This window comes from Molossus molossus, unplaced genomic scaffold (assembly GCF_014108415.1).
Source record: "Molossus molossus isolate mMolMol1 unplaced genomic scaffold, mMolMol1.p scaffold_m16_p_10, whole genome shotgun sequence".
NCBI lineage: Eukaryota > Metazoa > Chordata > Mammalia > Chiroptera > Molossidae > Molossus > Molossus molossus.
Genome location: NW_023425345.1, coordinates 2,666,195 through 2,680,164, shown reverse-complemented (window position 1 = coordinate 2,680,164; position 13,970 = coordinate 2,666,195). Strand labels below are relative to the sequence as shown.

Below are 13,970 nucleotides of genomic sequence, written 5' to 3'. Positions count from 1 at the left end.
TTTTTAGAGAGAGTGGAAGGGAGGGAGGGGGAGAGAGAGAGATATGAGAGAGACACATTGATTGTTTGCCTCCGGCACGTGCCCCAGCTGGAGCCAGGGATGGAACTTGCAACCCAAGTATGTGCCCTTGACCAGGAATGGAGCCCATGACCCTTTGGTGCATGGGTCGATGCTCTAACCACTTGGCAACACCAACCAGGGCTGAACAGCTCCATTTTTTTTTTATCCTCACCCAAAGACATTTTTGTATTTATCTTCAGATAGAGTGGGGGTGGGGGGGAGAGAAACATCAATGTGAGAGAGACTCATCGACTGGTTGCCACCTAATCGACCCCAACCAGGGTCGGGGACAAACTGTAACCGAGGTACGTGCCCTTAGTGGGAACCAAACCCGGGCCTCTCTGTTCGCGGGCTGACGCTCTAACTGCTGAGCCAAACTGGCCAGGCTGAGCAGCTCCACTTTTTAGCTTGCCCCAGACTGAGGCCAGCGGAGGACCCCTCCTGCCACCGACTGTGCCATTGCGTTGTAGACAGTCAGCTGGGCAGGAGGAGCCCTGCCCTCGGGCGTGCTGGCACTGGAGAGTGGCCCGCCAGGAGCCCCTACCTGCATTGTGCCCCTACCTGCCCTCCAGGTGCCTGGTGCACATCGTCCGCTCCACCTCCCTCAAGTACTCCAAGATCCGCCAGTTCCAGGAGCACTTCCAGTTCGACGTGTGCCGCCACGAGGTGCGCTACGGCTGCCTGCGGGAAGACAGCTGCCACTTCGCCCACAGCTTCATCGAGCTCAAAGTCTGGCTGCTGCAGCAGTATTCAGGTGCGGCCGGCAGGCTCTGCAGCTCCGGGGAGGGGGGTGGGGGCCGGTGGAGCCGGCTCCTGCTCGTCAGCTAGCTGGGTGGCTGCCAGCAGGTCATACCCCCTGCTGAGCCTCCGTGTGCTGGTCTGTGAAATGGTGACCCTCGTCTCCGCGTCAGAGTTGAGATGAAAAGCTCTTTGCTCACTTATTCTCTCACTCATCTAACGGACTCACTGAGCCCCTCCCCAGCAGGGACGGAGCAAGGGCCAGTGAGGGCAAGGCGGGCGGTGTACCAAGTGGGCATTCCAGCTCTTCTAGGACACACATTGCTCCCCGCTCCAAGGCTTCTGACCAGAATAACTGGAAGGATGGGGTTGCCATGCTGTGCGAAGGGGAGGCTCTAGGAGGAGCGGGTTTGGGAGTCATGTCCAGGCCCAGTGTGGGAAGTGGGGAGCTTTAGCCGCCTGTTGGACTTCAAATGGAGATATTGAGCAGGCAGCCAGAGGGGCACCTGGGAGTTCATGGGGGAGGTCTGGGCTGGAGGTACATACTTGGGAATCATCAGCAAGAAAACAAATGTCAGGCGCAGTGGCTGGCTCAGAGTCAGTGGCTGATGACCAGTGGCCACCGTGGAGCAGTATCCATAGGACAAGGTCGAAAGTGAGATCAGTTCTGGGAAAGGTCCGAGAAGGCCGGAAGAGGGTAGCAGGGAGGGCAACTTCATGGAGGAGGCTCTGAGCTACACCCCAGAAGGTGGGCTCAGTGTGAACAGTCAGATTGGGAAGATCTGGGCCACCGGGCTCAGGTATATGCCCTTTGCTGACTGTCAGTAAAGAGATGTGACCCCTCGGGGCGCTGGTGAGCCAGGCTGGGCCAGGCGTGGAGCCCTAAGAACCAGTGGGCTAGAGGCTGCCAAGCAGAGGTCAGGCTTGAGGCCCCACTGGGTGAGATGGGGGTCAAGGCAGGGTGCTGAGCAGCACCCAAGAGACAAGGGACAGTGGCATTGGGTCAGGGAGTCACCATGCCATGCTGCAGAGCCAGCATCTTTCTCCAACATTTTCCTACTCTTGGCTGCATTTTATTCCCTTGTGCCTGTGAGGACTTGGGGGAGGCCTCTGTCCCAATCACACCTGAGCAGCCAGGCCCTGCACCCCACCTCTTTCTGTGGAAGACCTAATAGGATGGGACCCCTCCACCTGAGCCTGGGGTGGATGGCAACCCTCAGATCCCTGCCTCTCTTCGCTGAGCTCCTTCAGGGACACCCATGTCTGCTCCCGCCCTTGCCAGGCATGACCCATGAAGACATTGTCCAGGAATCCAAGAAATACTGGCAGCAGATGGAGGCCCACGCGGGGAAGGCCAGCAGCAGCTTGGTAAGGCCCTGGGTTGGTAATGGGGGTGGGGTCAGGCCGCATCCCTTTACTTGGACGTAATTTCAGATTTACCAGAAAATTGTAAGAATGGTACAAAGAATATGTTTCTGGATTCCCCAGATGCTAACATTTTATCACATTCCACACTCACTTTGTCCTGTGTGCATGTGTGTGTGTATGTATACCTACACATATACATTTATATACAGAAATGTACACACTTTTTTTCTGAACTATTTGGGCATAAGTTGCAGACATGATGCCCCATTCCCCCTAAATATGTCAGTGTGTATTTCCTAAAAATAAAGACGCTCTCTTACATAACCACAGGACAGTTATCAACATCACAAAGGTAACATTGGCGTGATTGTTCAGATTCTGGTGTACTGCTGTCACAATTTGTGAATCATTCCCAAATCCCAAGTAACACAGCATTCGCCCATTGTGTCTCTTTAGTCTCCTTTAATCTAGAGCAGTTCCTTGCTGTCTTTCATGACCTTGACATTTGTGAAGAGCTGGTTGCTTTGTAAAAGGCCCGTCCATCTGGGATTGTCCAGTGGTTCCTCAGACCTCAGGGTGATGTTCTGTTCTCGGGTCACTCACCAGAAGGCACATCATCCGATTTGTCCTTTTACGGGCGATAACTTGATGTAAGGTGCCTCCACTGTGAAGGTTTCTCTACAGTGAAGTTATATTTCTCCCCTTTATAATTAATAGGTATCTTCTGGGGAGATACTTGAGACCATGTAAATATCCTGGTATTCCTCAGACTTTCATCCACCAGCTGTTATTACCTTCCATCCCTCTTTTCTTTTAAATCTTACCCGAGGCTATTGTTCCATTTATTTCCAGACAGAGTGGGAGGGAGAGAGAGTGAGAGAGAAACATCGATGTGAGAGAGACATATCATTTGGTTGCCTCCTGCATAACCCCAACCAGGGCTGGGGACCAAATCACAACCGAGGTACATGCCCTTGACTGGAATCGAACCCATGACTCATTGGTCCGTGAGCTGATGCTCTAACGCTGAGCCAAACTGGCCAGGGCCCTCTTCTTTTAAAAAATTCTTTAAATACGTTTTTATTTTCGAGAGAAACATTGATTGGCTGCCTCCCACACACACCTGACCCAGGATCGAGCCCACAACCTGGACATGTGCCCAAACCAGGAATCAAGTGACCTTTTGGTGCAGGGGACAATGCTGAACCAATTGAGCCACACCAGCCAGGGCACCTCCTGTCCCTCTTGAGCCTTACCCTGTCCCTGAAGACTGAGCTGTGGCATCATGGCTTTTGCAGATGGGGAAGTGGAGGCTCAGAGCATGCTCAGACCTGCCCAGGGGCACACTTACTGGAGTAAATCCCAGGCTCTCTGCCGTCTTGTCTGGAGCTCACTCTGCTTCCTCCCACCCTGCACAATGCCCTTTAGGGTTCCTCACCATAAAACGGGAACCGTAGTCCTGCCTGCCGTCTCCCAGGGTGTGTGTGAGGCTCACAGGAGCTGACCACACTGCTCTCACATGTGGTTCAGTTTTGCTTCTGGCAGGGAGCCCAGTTGGGCATCGTGAGAGGCTAAGGCTGGACCTGCAGCATCATCTAACGCGAGAACACTGAGTCCTTGTCATCTCCTATCCTTCTGACCCCCTTCATACTGCCCAGGGCTACTGCCAGGGTCCCCAGGAATGGGTGCAGGCCTAGCTGCCCAAAAGTACCATGACAGGCTTCAACCCCATCTTGCTGCCAGGCCCCACCCTCCCCAGCAAGATGCCTCTTTCCGGCCTGGCTCCAGAACAGGGCTTCTGTGCCAGGCTTGGTCATGACCCGGGCATGGGCATCTTGTTTGTTTGTCATCATAGGGTGGAGCCAGTGGCACTATGGGGCCTAGAAAGAGATGCCAGGGTTAAGTTGCTTGGGCCAGTGCCCATGGCAGAGCTGTGTCATCCCACAAAGAAGCACGAGCTCCCGCCTCACACCAGGTCCCTGTCCTCGGGCCTCTTACCTGTGGGTGGGTTAGTAACCTCTCTGAGCCTCAGCTTCGGCCCCGTCAGGTGGGAACGATCCACCTCTCCAGGGCTGCAGTGAGGAGCTGGAGTGGCAGTTCCCTCATGCGGTGGCAGAGCCACAGCGTCCCTCCAAGCCCCACTTACCTCACCTGTGAAAAGGTGAGAATGCGCCCTGGCTGGTTTGGCTCAGTGGTTAGAGCGTCGGTCTGCGGTCCTGAGAGACCCGAGTTCGGTTCCCACTAAGGGCATGTACCTCGGTTGCAGTTTGTCCCCAGCTCTGCTTGGGTCGTGCGGGTGGCAGCCACTCGATGTGTCCCTTTCTTGCCGATGTTTCTCTCTCTCCTTCCCACTCTATCTGAATAAAAAATGGAAAAATGTCCTCGGATGAGGATTAAAAAAATTAAATAAATAAATAAAAAGGTGAGAATGCAGTGGAACACCCAGCAACCAGCAGCGATGGCATAGGCGTGTCCCAGAGATAAAGGTGTGGTTTTACCTCATCACTGGGACGATGTGCGTTATCCAGGGGCCAAGCCAGGGATCAGTCAACACAAGGATGGAACCCCTTCCTGCTCCAGGGCAGCCCCTGGACTGGGCGGTGCGGGGACACAGGTGCACGCATGGCAGGGGATGCAGACCTGCCAGCCTGCAGGGTGGCCCCATCGCTGAGGCTCCAGGGATGTGGGGAGGCTCTAGCTAACAGGAGGGACAGCTCGGTTGCAGGAGGCAAGGCTGGGAGGCACTTTTCTCACCTCTTGCCCCTCACCCTGACCCAGGGGTGCAGAAGAGCAGAGCCTCCTGCCTGCAAAGGAAAGGCTGGGGCAGAGGACAGGCACTGAACACACGGGGCCTTAGAGAGTCCAGGGCTGCCCAGAAATCTGCCCGCCCACCCATCACAGGCCCCCCCCGTCCCTACCTACTGCAGGTGGCTCTCCACCAGGCCCAGCCCTCGTAACTGAGTCCACCAACATGGGTAGTCTAGGGAATGTGGGGGCTCAGAGGATGGGCCGCTCCACCATGGCGAGCTCCAGGAAGCCTTCCTGAAGAGGTGCCTGAGCTGGGTTTTGAAGGTTCTAGAACAGACCTAACGAAGAATGGAGAAAGGGCACCCAGGAAGAGGGCACAGCATGCACAAAGGCAGGGAGTGTGAGGTCGCATGCCAGCAGCTCCACCAAGCAGGCTGCTGTGGACTTGGCGGAGACACTGGGTCAGGAGCCCCATCCCAGGCCTCACTTCCACATGGAGAGGCCGTGGGCCTGGAGTTGGGGAGGGTCGCTTCCTGCCTGTAAGTGGTAATGGACTGGCCCGTTCCAAGGCTCTGAGCAGCCCTAATGTTCCCCGAGGCCACCCTCATGATGCACCTCAGGGCCTCAGCCCTGGTGCCTATGACTTCCCCAGCTCCTCTGCCCACAGGGTGCCCCGCGGACACATGGGCCCAGCACCTTTGACCTACAGATGAAGTTCGTGTGCGGCCAGTGCTGGAGGAATGGGCAGGTGGTGGAGCCTGACAAAGACCTCAAGTACTGTAGTGCCAAGGCCCAGCACTGGTAAGTGGGGTGCGGGCTGGGTGGGGGCCACCGGAGCACCACAGGTGAGGCTGCGTGTCTCTGGATGTCATACGGCCTGAGGCTCTGCCCAAGCCCTCCCCAGCTGGCCCCCTGCTCTGCCCTGCAGCTGGACCAAGGAGCGGCGGGTCCTTCTGGTGATGTCCAAGGCCAAGAGGAAATGGGTGTCAGTGAGGCCACTGCCGTCCATCCGCAACTTCCCACAGCAATACGATGTGAGCACCGGGGGTGGGGTGAAGGAGGGCAGTGCGACCTCGGATGGGGCGCTCTGGGGCCCTGGAGGGCTTGCCCTCCAGCTGGGGCATTGACACAGTCAGCGGGACTCAGCAGGCTCTCCCCTCGCCCGTCCCACAGCTCTGCATCCACGCGCAGAATGGCCGCAAGTGCCAGTACGTGGGGAACTGCTCCTTCGCACACAGCCCGGAGGAGAGGGACATGTGGACGTTCATGAAGGAGAACAAGAGTGAGTGGGCAGACCAGGCAGGGTGGAGGCCTGATCCAGTGTCCCCTCATTACCGGACACCCCAACTCTTCAGCAGGCCCAGAAGCACCTTTGCCACTGGGCCCTTCTCCAGGCTTGTCAGCCCCTTTGGTCTTCTGGAGTTGACCTGGAGCCCAGCAGCAGGGGTCACGGGCAGAATGGAGGGAGGATCCCCTCACCATGCACTCTATCCCCGATTTCCCATCAGTCCTGGACATGCAGCAGACCTACGACATGTGGGTGAAGAAACACAACCCCGGGAAGCCGGGGGAAGGGACCCCAATCAGTTCCCGGGAAGGGGAGAAGCAGATCCAGATGCCCACGGACTACGCTGACATCATGGTAATGCCCACGCGTGCTTGGGTCTGTGCTCTGAGCCTGACGGGGGACGGGCAGCGGGGAGGGGCCCAGCCTCCGGGCAGAGGTGTGGGGAGTGGGCACCCATGGCGGCTGTGCCCCCAGATGGGCTACCACTGCTGGCTCTGCGGCAAGAACAGCAACAGCAAGAAGCAGTGGCAGCAGCACATCCAGTCCGAGAAGCACAAGGAGAAGGTCTTCACGTCCGACAGCGACGCCAACGGCTGGGCCTACCGCTTCCCCATGGGCGAGTTCCGGCTCTGCGACAGGTGCTGGCGGGGAGGGCAGTGCCGCGGGGCAGACATGCGCTGGGCTGGGGCAGTGGAGGCCATGGCTAGCTCTGGCTCCTCTTGGCCTGGAGATGGCACACAAGGGGTGGTATGTCCAAAAACAGCTGCCCTTGGATGTGAGGAGCATATGGCTGGACAGGACAGGGTTGGAGGGGCGGGTTGGGGAGGGGTCTGGCCAGATCCTTATTTGCAGCCCTGGGTCAGACTCTAGAGAAGGCTGGGAGAGGCTTGTCTCGAGGGAGGTGAAGCTGCCAGCCCCAGGTCCCAGGTCCAGTAGCCCATGGTGGTCAGGGCACAGGAATTGGGCAGTGAGCCTCCTGCTGCCCACAGGCTCCAGAAGGGCAAGGCCTGCCCGGACGGGGACAAGTGCCGCTGCGCTCATGGACAGGAGGAGCTCAACGAGTGGTTGGACCGGCGTGAGGTGCTGAAGCAGAAGCTGGCCAAGGCCCGCAAGGACATGCTTCTGTGTCCACGGGATGACGACTTTGGCAAATACAACTTCCTGCTGCAAGAGGATGGCAACGCTGCTGGTGCCGCCCCAGAAGCCCCTGCTGCTGCCACCGGGGAGTAGAGCCAGGTCTTGGCCGTGGGTGAAGTCCTAGGGTCAGGGGTGGGGATAGGGACAAAGGGCCTGGTAGAAGGGCCAGGACAGGGGGTGGGGGGCCGCCCTCACCAGGCAGCCCCTGGCCCTGGAGGCCCCACCCATCTCATCTGCCCCCACCACCATGTGCAAGCCCGGGTTCCCATGCTGCGGCCTCAAGCGGTCCCAGGGTCTTCATCCTGCTAAAACCCTGGGCAGGCCCTCCCCCATCCCCAGTGCTCCTGGTTGGACCCCTCTAGCTTAAGCTACAGCTTTAACTTCTCTCTTTTCCTAAAGGGGGCCCGAAGCTCAGGGCTGAAAAGCCTGGGGTCCCCACTTGAATCAATAGCAGGGGGGTCCTCTCTGCCCTACCTTCATTCCACCCCCACCTTCCTGGGACAGATCAGGACACAACAGAAGACAGGAAATCCCAATTAGCTTTAAAATGTAGCCCCAGAATGGAGCTGGGACACTGTATTGGTCACCTACCCTCTGGGGTCAGTTTTCCCTCTGGTTGGGGGGTGGGGGGCTGGGCTAGTTGATCTCTGGAGTCTGGCTCTCAAGTGAGGCCAGCAGCCCAGCCCCTCTCATTCTTGAGCCACTGAATGTAGATCATAGATGCTCAGAGCTCTGGCGATGACCCAGCCCAAACCCCCACTTTGCAGATAGGAAATTTGAGGCCTAAAGGGGATGAGTGATCTGCTCAGAGTCTCCATCCCATGGCATGAGGTAGAACTGGGGTGCAAACTCTGGTCAGAAGACCCAGGGCCTGTCATTAGCTGCAGCTTCCAGGCTTTTGGCAGGCATGTGACAGCCTCTGAATCAGTGTGCAGCTGGGATCCCAGGCAGTGCTGCCCAAGGACCGGGGAACGAGGTTCTGAGGGTTGGTCATGTCAGCACAGAGGAGGGGAAGGCCTCTCCTGAGGATGGTTGTGAGGAGTGTAGCAGCCAAGGTTACTTCCCCACACTGCTCAGGGACAGGTAGTAGGGAGAGGTGAGAATGGGCAGGGCACCTATGAGCTCAGGTTCTGCATGAGGTACTGGGGTGAGGGAGATGTGGAGAGAAGGGAGACATGACCCTGGGTACCATGGGCCATTGTAGGACCAGACACAGCCCCTCTTTCTTGGGGACCCAGCATGGTCCTTTCCCCTTCTCCCCTAGACCCAGAAATACAATTATGACTGTCTGTCCTGGCCCCTCCCTGCTCCCTGGCCCTGCCAGCTGCCTAGGACCCCAGCTGACACCTAGCCCCTGCCCCCACCCACCAAGCCCCTCTCCTGTTCCCATTCATCTAGTCTGTCTATGTACACCCTCTCCTCTCCATCCACCCCCTGTAGGCAGACCCAACCTCCCCTGGTTCCCTAGACATTCCAGAAAGCCCCACATCATTGGCACAAAAAGTGGGGCCCTCCCCCAGAAGGAACCAGGGACCAAGGCTGGAGTCAGGGGTAAGACGGAGAGTATAGAATACCCCTTATTTCTCCTCAAGCAAGGATTGATAGTGTGTGGTGATAGGATGATGGGCATCCTGGGCTGCAAAGAACCCTGTTCTTGCTGCCACTGCCCAACCTTTCCCCAGTAATTGTGGCATGCATCCCTTCCTCCCCTGTCCCTGCCCCCAGCAGGCCAGCACTACAGGGTTTGGGTGCTGGTGGCGTGGCTGGAGGGGAGGAAAGACCACACCCAATGTGGGGGCCGTGGCCATGAATGTCAATGACACTTGTTTTCCCTGATCCGTGGTGTTGCAGTCTGTTGTCACCAGCCTTGTTTTTAGTGTGTATATATGTCGCCCCCGTGATGCATATATACACAGGTATTAAATATATCACTCTATATAATATTATATATGTGTGTGGTATCCAACGAATCACTTCTATTGAGGGCTAAAGATAAAGAATTTGGCCAGAAAATGCAGCCAACCTGAAGTAATTTGGAGAGGTTTCCAGGGTCGTCAGACCTTTTTCGAGGAGTCAGGGACTAGAGCCATGGTCAGAGGTGACTGGGGCAGCAGGGGCAGAAGTGGCTTTGCCTGGGCCCAGCTCTGCCTGGCAGCTTGCAGACCGCCCCTCGTGGGAGAGAGGGAGTGCTCAAGAACAGAAAAGGATCGGTGTTTCTCTCTCACCTGAGGGAATAGGGTTAGAGTCCAGATTTTTTTTCTTCAACCTTTTATCCAACCAGGGGCCCTTGGGATCTGGGCCTTCCTGGCCTGGCCACAGCGGGATCCCCTAGTGGGAGGCAGGAAGAGGGGTTGAGGGGAGGGAAACAGGAGTACACTTTGAATGATGAGGGTGATTATTTCAGTTGTGACTCTGACTGGGAGGCTCAGAGTGTTGAACTAAGGGCCAATGTCCATCACCACCAGGCAGGGACAAGACAGCATGGAGAACATGGTGATGAGGGCAGGCGCTCTTGATGTGAGTGTCCCTTTGGGGTAGGGCAAAGAGGGCTGCTGCGTTTCTCGGCTGGGCAGTAATCAATTGAATGGTCCTTTTAAAATGTGTATTAAAATTTAAGAATACCACACTTTAATATTAAATATTCATAAGGTCTAGTATCTTGATAATAATGTAGATGTTTTAATAACAATTTTTGTCCTTCTTAAAATAAAATGAAAGAAACTTGCTTCTTTTAGCCTTTGTTCTAGAAAATAAATGTGTGCATTTTGACCTCTGTCCCCAAGGTGTCGCTCCTGTTCCTCCCTGCCTGGAATTTGTGCCTGGGGCCTGGGCTGCTCTATACTCATGGGGCAGAGCTGGCTGGTGCTGGGCATGCCTCATGGCAGACATTCCAAAGGGTGAGGGGCAGGTCTGTGTCCCTTGGTAAACAGGGCAACTCAGCTGACCCTGGCTCAGGCAGCCTCAGCTGACAGGGACAAGCTGTGCTCTGCACAAGTGGCCCCAGTAGCCGCCCTTTGCTGGCTCTTCTGCAGCCTGCCTGTTTGCAGCCCTCCACATGGGCTGTCCAGCAGTACCCACGCCTTCTTGCTTTTGCCATGTGCACCGTTCTGGGTTCCAGAGGGCTGGCACTGTGCCTTCTCTGGGTGTGGCTTTTTCAGAAAGGCTAGGGGCCATGTCATGCTTTGGAATATGATCCTAACTGCAACCCAGACTCCTCTGGGCCCAAGCGAGATTCAAGTCACATGGGCTTCCTCATCTTTAAAAGGAGAGCGTATATTAAGTCCAGAATTCTCAATGAGGGACATCTGTATCTACTGGAGATACTTTTTCAGATCTCGTATTGTGTGTGGTTGCAGGTAATGGAGGGGGATCCTGATGGGAGGGGCTATACATGTTCATAAGCAGGTTCATCAGACAGCCTAAACTGCAGTACAGAGTGGCCCTAGGAGCAGAGGTCCAACACCTGTGACTTCTCCGAGGACAGGGAATCATATGGGCCTGTTATGCAGTAGGGGCTAAGATGCCTGATAAATGGCCAAATGAGCAAGCAGCCAACTTGACTGAGCAGACCTTCTGTGTGCCAGGCGCCATGGATGCAGCATGTCTGTTTTCCACAGCAACCCTGCACATTCAGTGTAGGTTCCAAGGACCCTCAGAAAGGAGGCAGAAAAGACTAAGAACCACTGGGAATTGGCTGATCGGGAAAGGTCCCTTCAGCATTGATGTCTGGGGTTCTCAGCATCCCTGGCTGCACCCTGATAAACTGAAGTGGTGTGACAATGTACTGCTCCCAAAAGAAAAGTGCAGACCCATCCTTGGCCTGGAGAGATCATAAACCTGCATCAGGACCTCCCTTGAACTCAGAAAATCAAAGACAGTAAAATAAGCAAGACTTCAAAGAACCTAATGGACTAAGTTCTTAAATTCTCATAAATTCTCCTAAGTTCTCCCCTGGTCCTTGTTTAGCTCAGGTTGGTAAGCATGAAATGAGCACCCTCTTAGATCATGGGGATACAGATTATCGAAGAATCATGGCTATCCTTGAATCCATAATCTACCAGGGGAAACAGACCTACAGGGAAGAATATAGGATGATGTGACAGGGTCAGTTGTGGGACAGACACTCCAAGTGCCAGGGAAAGCACCTCATCCAGGCTGGGGAGCCAGGGAGGGCTTCCTGGAGGAGGTGACACTGGGATTGAGGCTAAAAATTGTATCATTGTAATCAGTATGCACTTATTGTCCTGCATCTTTTTTTCCCCTCTCAATTGTATTTCACATGTGCATCTCCGTGCCCCAATGTAACCTAAGATATTTATGGTCAGTGGCTGACACTTCATCAAGGCGCCAGAGCTGACTTGAGCAGCCCCCAGTTATTGAATGCAGGCCCACTTCTGATCTTCAGCTCTGTGAATAGGGACTGTGATCACCACCACCACCATCATAACTGAGTGGGCTCCTCCACCTTGCCTTTGGGGAAACTGCTTCCGAGGAGGAGTGACTGTCCAGGACCTGGGAGTGCAGGTGGGGGCAGCTCTGCATGTCTCTAGAAAAAGCCTTGAGGGCTCTGCCAGAAACTGCATCCACATACACCCCGACCAGGGGAGCCATCGATAGCAAGAACTCTGAGCCAGAAAACCCAGTAAATGCAGACAATCCCAACATGCCTGCCACGTGGCCCCTCTGATTGTCCCCAAGCTTGTATATGGCCTCCTCTCTCCCTACCTCTGCCCTCCCTAGCAGATGTGGCCCCTGTATGACCACAGGTGATACTGCTAGCTGGACACCCTAAGTACAGACTGGGGGTGCCAGGTGGACTGACTCAATGGCATGAAAAGTTCTTAAGGGTAGGGACTTGCCTGGCTGGGTTTGTTATTTAACTTTGAATTCCTCATGAGAGCCAAGCTGTACCAGGTAAGCAGTAAGCTCCTGGTCTTTGAGGCTTATACATTTGCACATTGAAAGGGGTCCGCATAGAGGTCACAGGAACGAATCTCTGAGAACAAAATGTCATGCAGCAGGCAGGTATTTTTGAGACATGTAGGGTACTTCCTATTGCCTCTGAAATCACGCTCCATGGGCACCTACCCATTCCTCCTGTGTGGTAAGCCAACCTTGTACATGCCAGGGTTCTTGGGCCAAGGAATGGTTACTGTACCAGCTCAGCCTCAGTCAGCCCCAGCCTGCAAATCAAGGCAGCCTGCACACCAGGCCCCCCACATCCTCACCCCAGGGCTCACAGAGGCAAAGGGCGCTAGAAGGATAAATACAAAATTAAATGTTATGAGGAAGGGGAATGGGGAGAAAGGATGGGGATAGAAATGACATTTCTAAAGGATACCTTTATCAAAAGTTTTGAGCCATATACTGTTTTGTATTTGAAAATTGAAATTAATTTGGGAAAAGAACATGGTTTGGGAAGGGCTACTAGGAAGGAAGAGGGGGAGGAAGGGAGGGAGAATAATTGGAAGACAAGGTGAGGGTTGTTTGGAAGAGGCCGGAAGGGGTTCCTGGAGTATGTTTGGTTCTGTGCAAAATGGGATTTTGGAGAGCAGTGAAGGACTGCATAGAAATCAGCTACAGTAATGGAAGCTTACTGTACCAGAGCCGACGGTTATAGTGTTCAGTAGTTCTGGTCTCAATATTTAGTAGTTTTGGACAGGAGACCCAGAATATCTGCACAGCTTGTTCAAGATCCCACATTGGTGTGTGGCATGATTGAGAACTGACAACTCTCTGGCCAAATCTGACGTAGGTCTTCAGTGGAAGGTGGCGTACAAAAGAACCTTGGCTTCAACCACACATTCACTTGCCCTGGCGAGAGAGCCAGGGAGAGGACTATAGCAAACAGCCAGTTGCCACCAAGGTCCTTAGGATGGGCTAGGAAGCAGAACATCCAGGACAAGCCTGAGCCAGGTCTGCAGAGTTGCCCCCTTTTAGTGGTCCCTCCTCTGTGTGATCTCCCAGCACTGTCTACTGACACCTGCCTCTTCTTCCAGCTCTGAAGACCAAAGGGACTGCAGGCTGCAGGTTTTGTCACTTCCCTTAGGAGAACAGACTTCAGGCTCTGCAGATGGTAGGAAGCCCCAATTATGCCTGCCACGTGTACATCCGTGTATCTTGCAAGGCACGTGCATCAGCATCAAAACACATAAACACACAAACCCGCAGGTGCCTGTGTGTGCCAACACAGAGTTTATCCTTTGCGCTGAGCTGCCTGCAGTGCCAGGGTCTCAAGTCCCAGCCCTAGCTGGTTTCCATGGCGGGCCCTGCTCTCCAGTGTGCCACGGCTCCTCTATTGAGTGTGCCTGATTGTGCGCTGCACGCACGCTGTGGGCATGGAGCCAGCTCACTGTTCTCACCTGGCAGGCCCTGGTCATGGCTCCCAGCCTGGGGGAGAACTTCCCTTTGCAAAGTTAGATAACAGCACGGGCTCTCTGTCAGAGGATTGGCGCAGTGGCTCCACGTGTCGCAGCTGGCACAGGGCCAGGCCTGCCCTGCCAGGCAGTGGGAAGGGAAGGCCTGGCTGCAGCCGGAGCTGGCAGGTGGCCAAGCTGGGGGGTGGATGGGCGGGCCAGGGTCTGTGCTGCTTATTGGTTGCCTCCAGCTTCCGCCCCGCCCGACTCCAGAG

The 13,970-nt window shown here is 55.2% G+C and overlaps 1 protein-coding gene across 2 annotated transcripts in view; it reads left to right on the top strand.

Moving 5' to 3' along the window:
• Positions 1-10,007, top strand: part of ZC3H7B (zinc finger CCCH-type containing 7B) — a 47,393-nt gene extending 37,386 nt beyond the window's left edge. For both annotated transcript variants that reach the window (XM_036251249.1, XM_036251250.1), the window contains 8 exons: positions 633-814; positions 2,081-2,166; positions 5,582-5,715; positions 5,843-5,948; positions 6,088-6,196; positions 6,423-6,556; positions 6,677-6,840; positions 7,192-10,007. In XM_036251249.1, the coding sequence (XP_036107142.1) occupies positions 633-814; positions 2,081-2,166; positions 5,582-5,715; positions 5,843-5,948; positions 6,088-6,196; positions 6,423-6,556; positions 6,677-6,840; positions 7,192-7,432 (1,156 nt within the window). In that variant the 3' untranslated portion in view covers positions 7,433-10,007. The remainder of the gene's footprint in view (positions 1-632; positions 815-2,080; positions 2,167-5,581; positions 5,716-5,842; positions 5,949-6,087; positions 6,197-6,422; positions 6,557-6,676; positions 6,841-7,191) is intronic.
• The last annotated feature ends 3,963 nt before the right edge of the window (positions 10,008-13,970 follow it).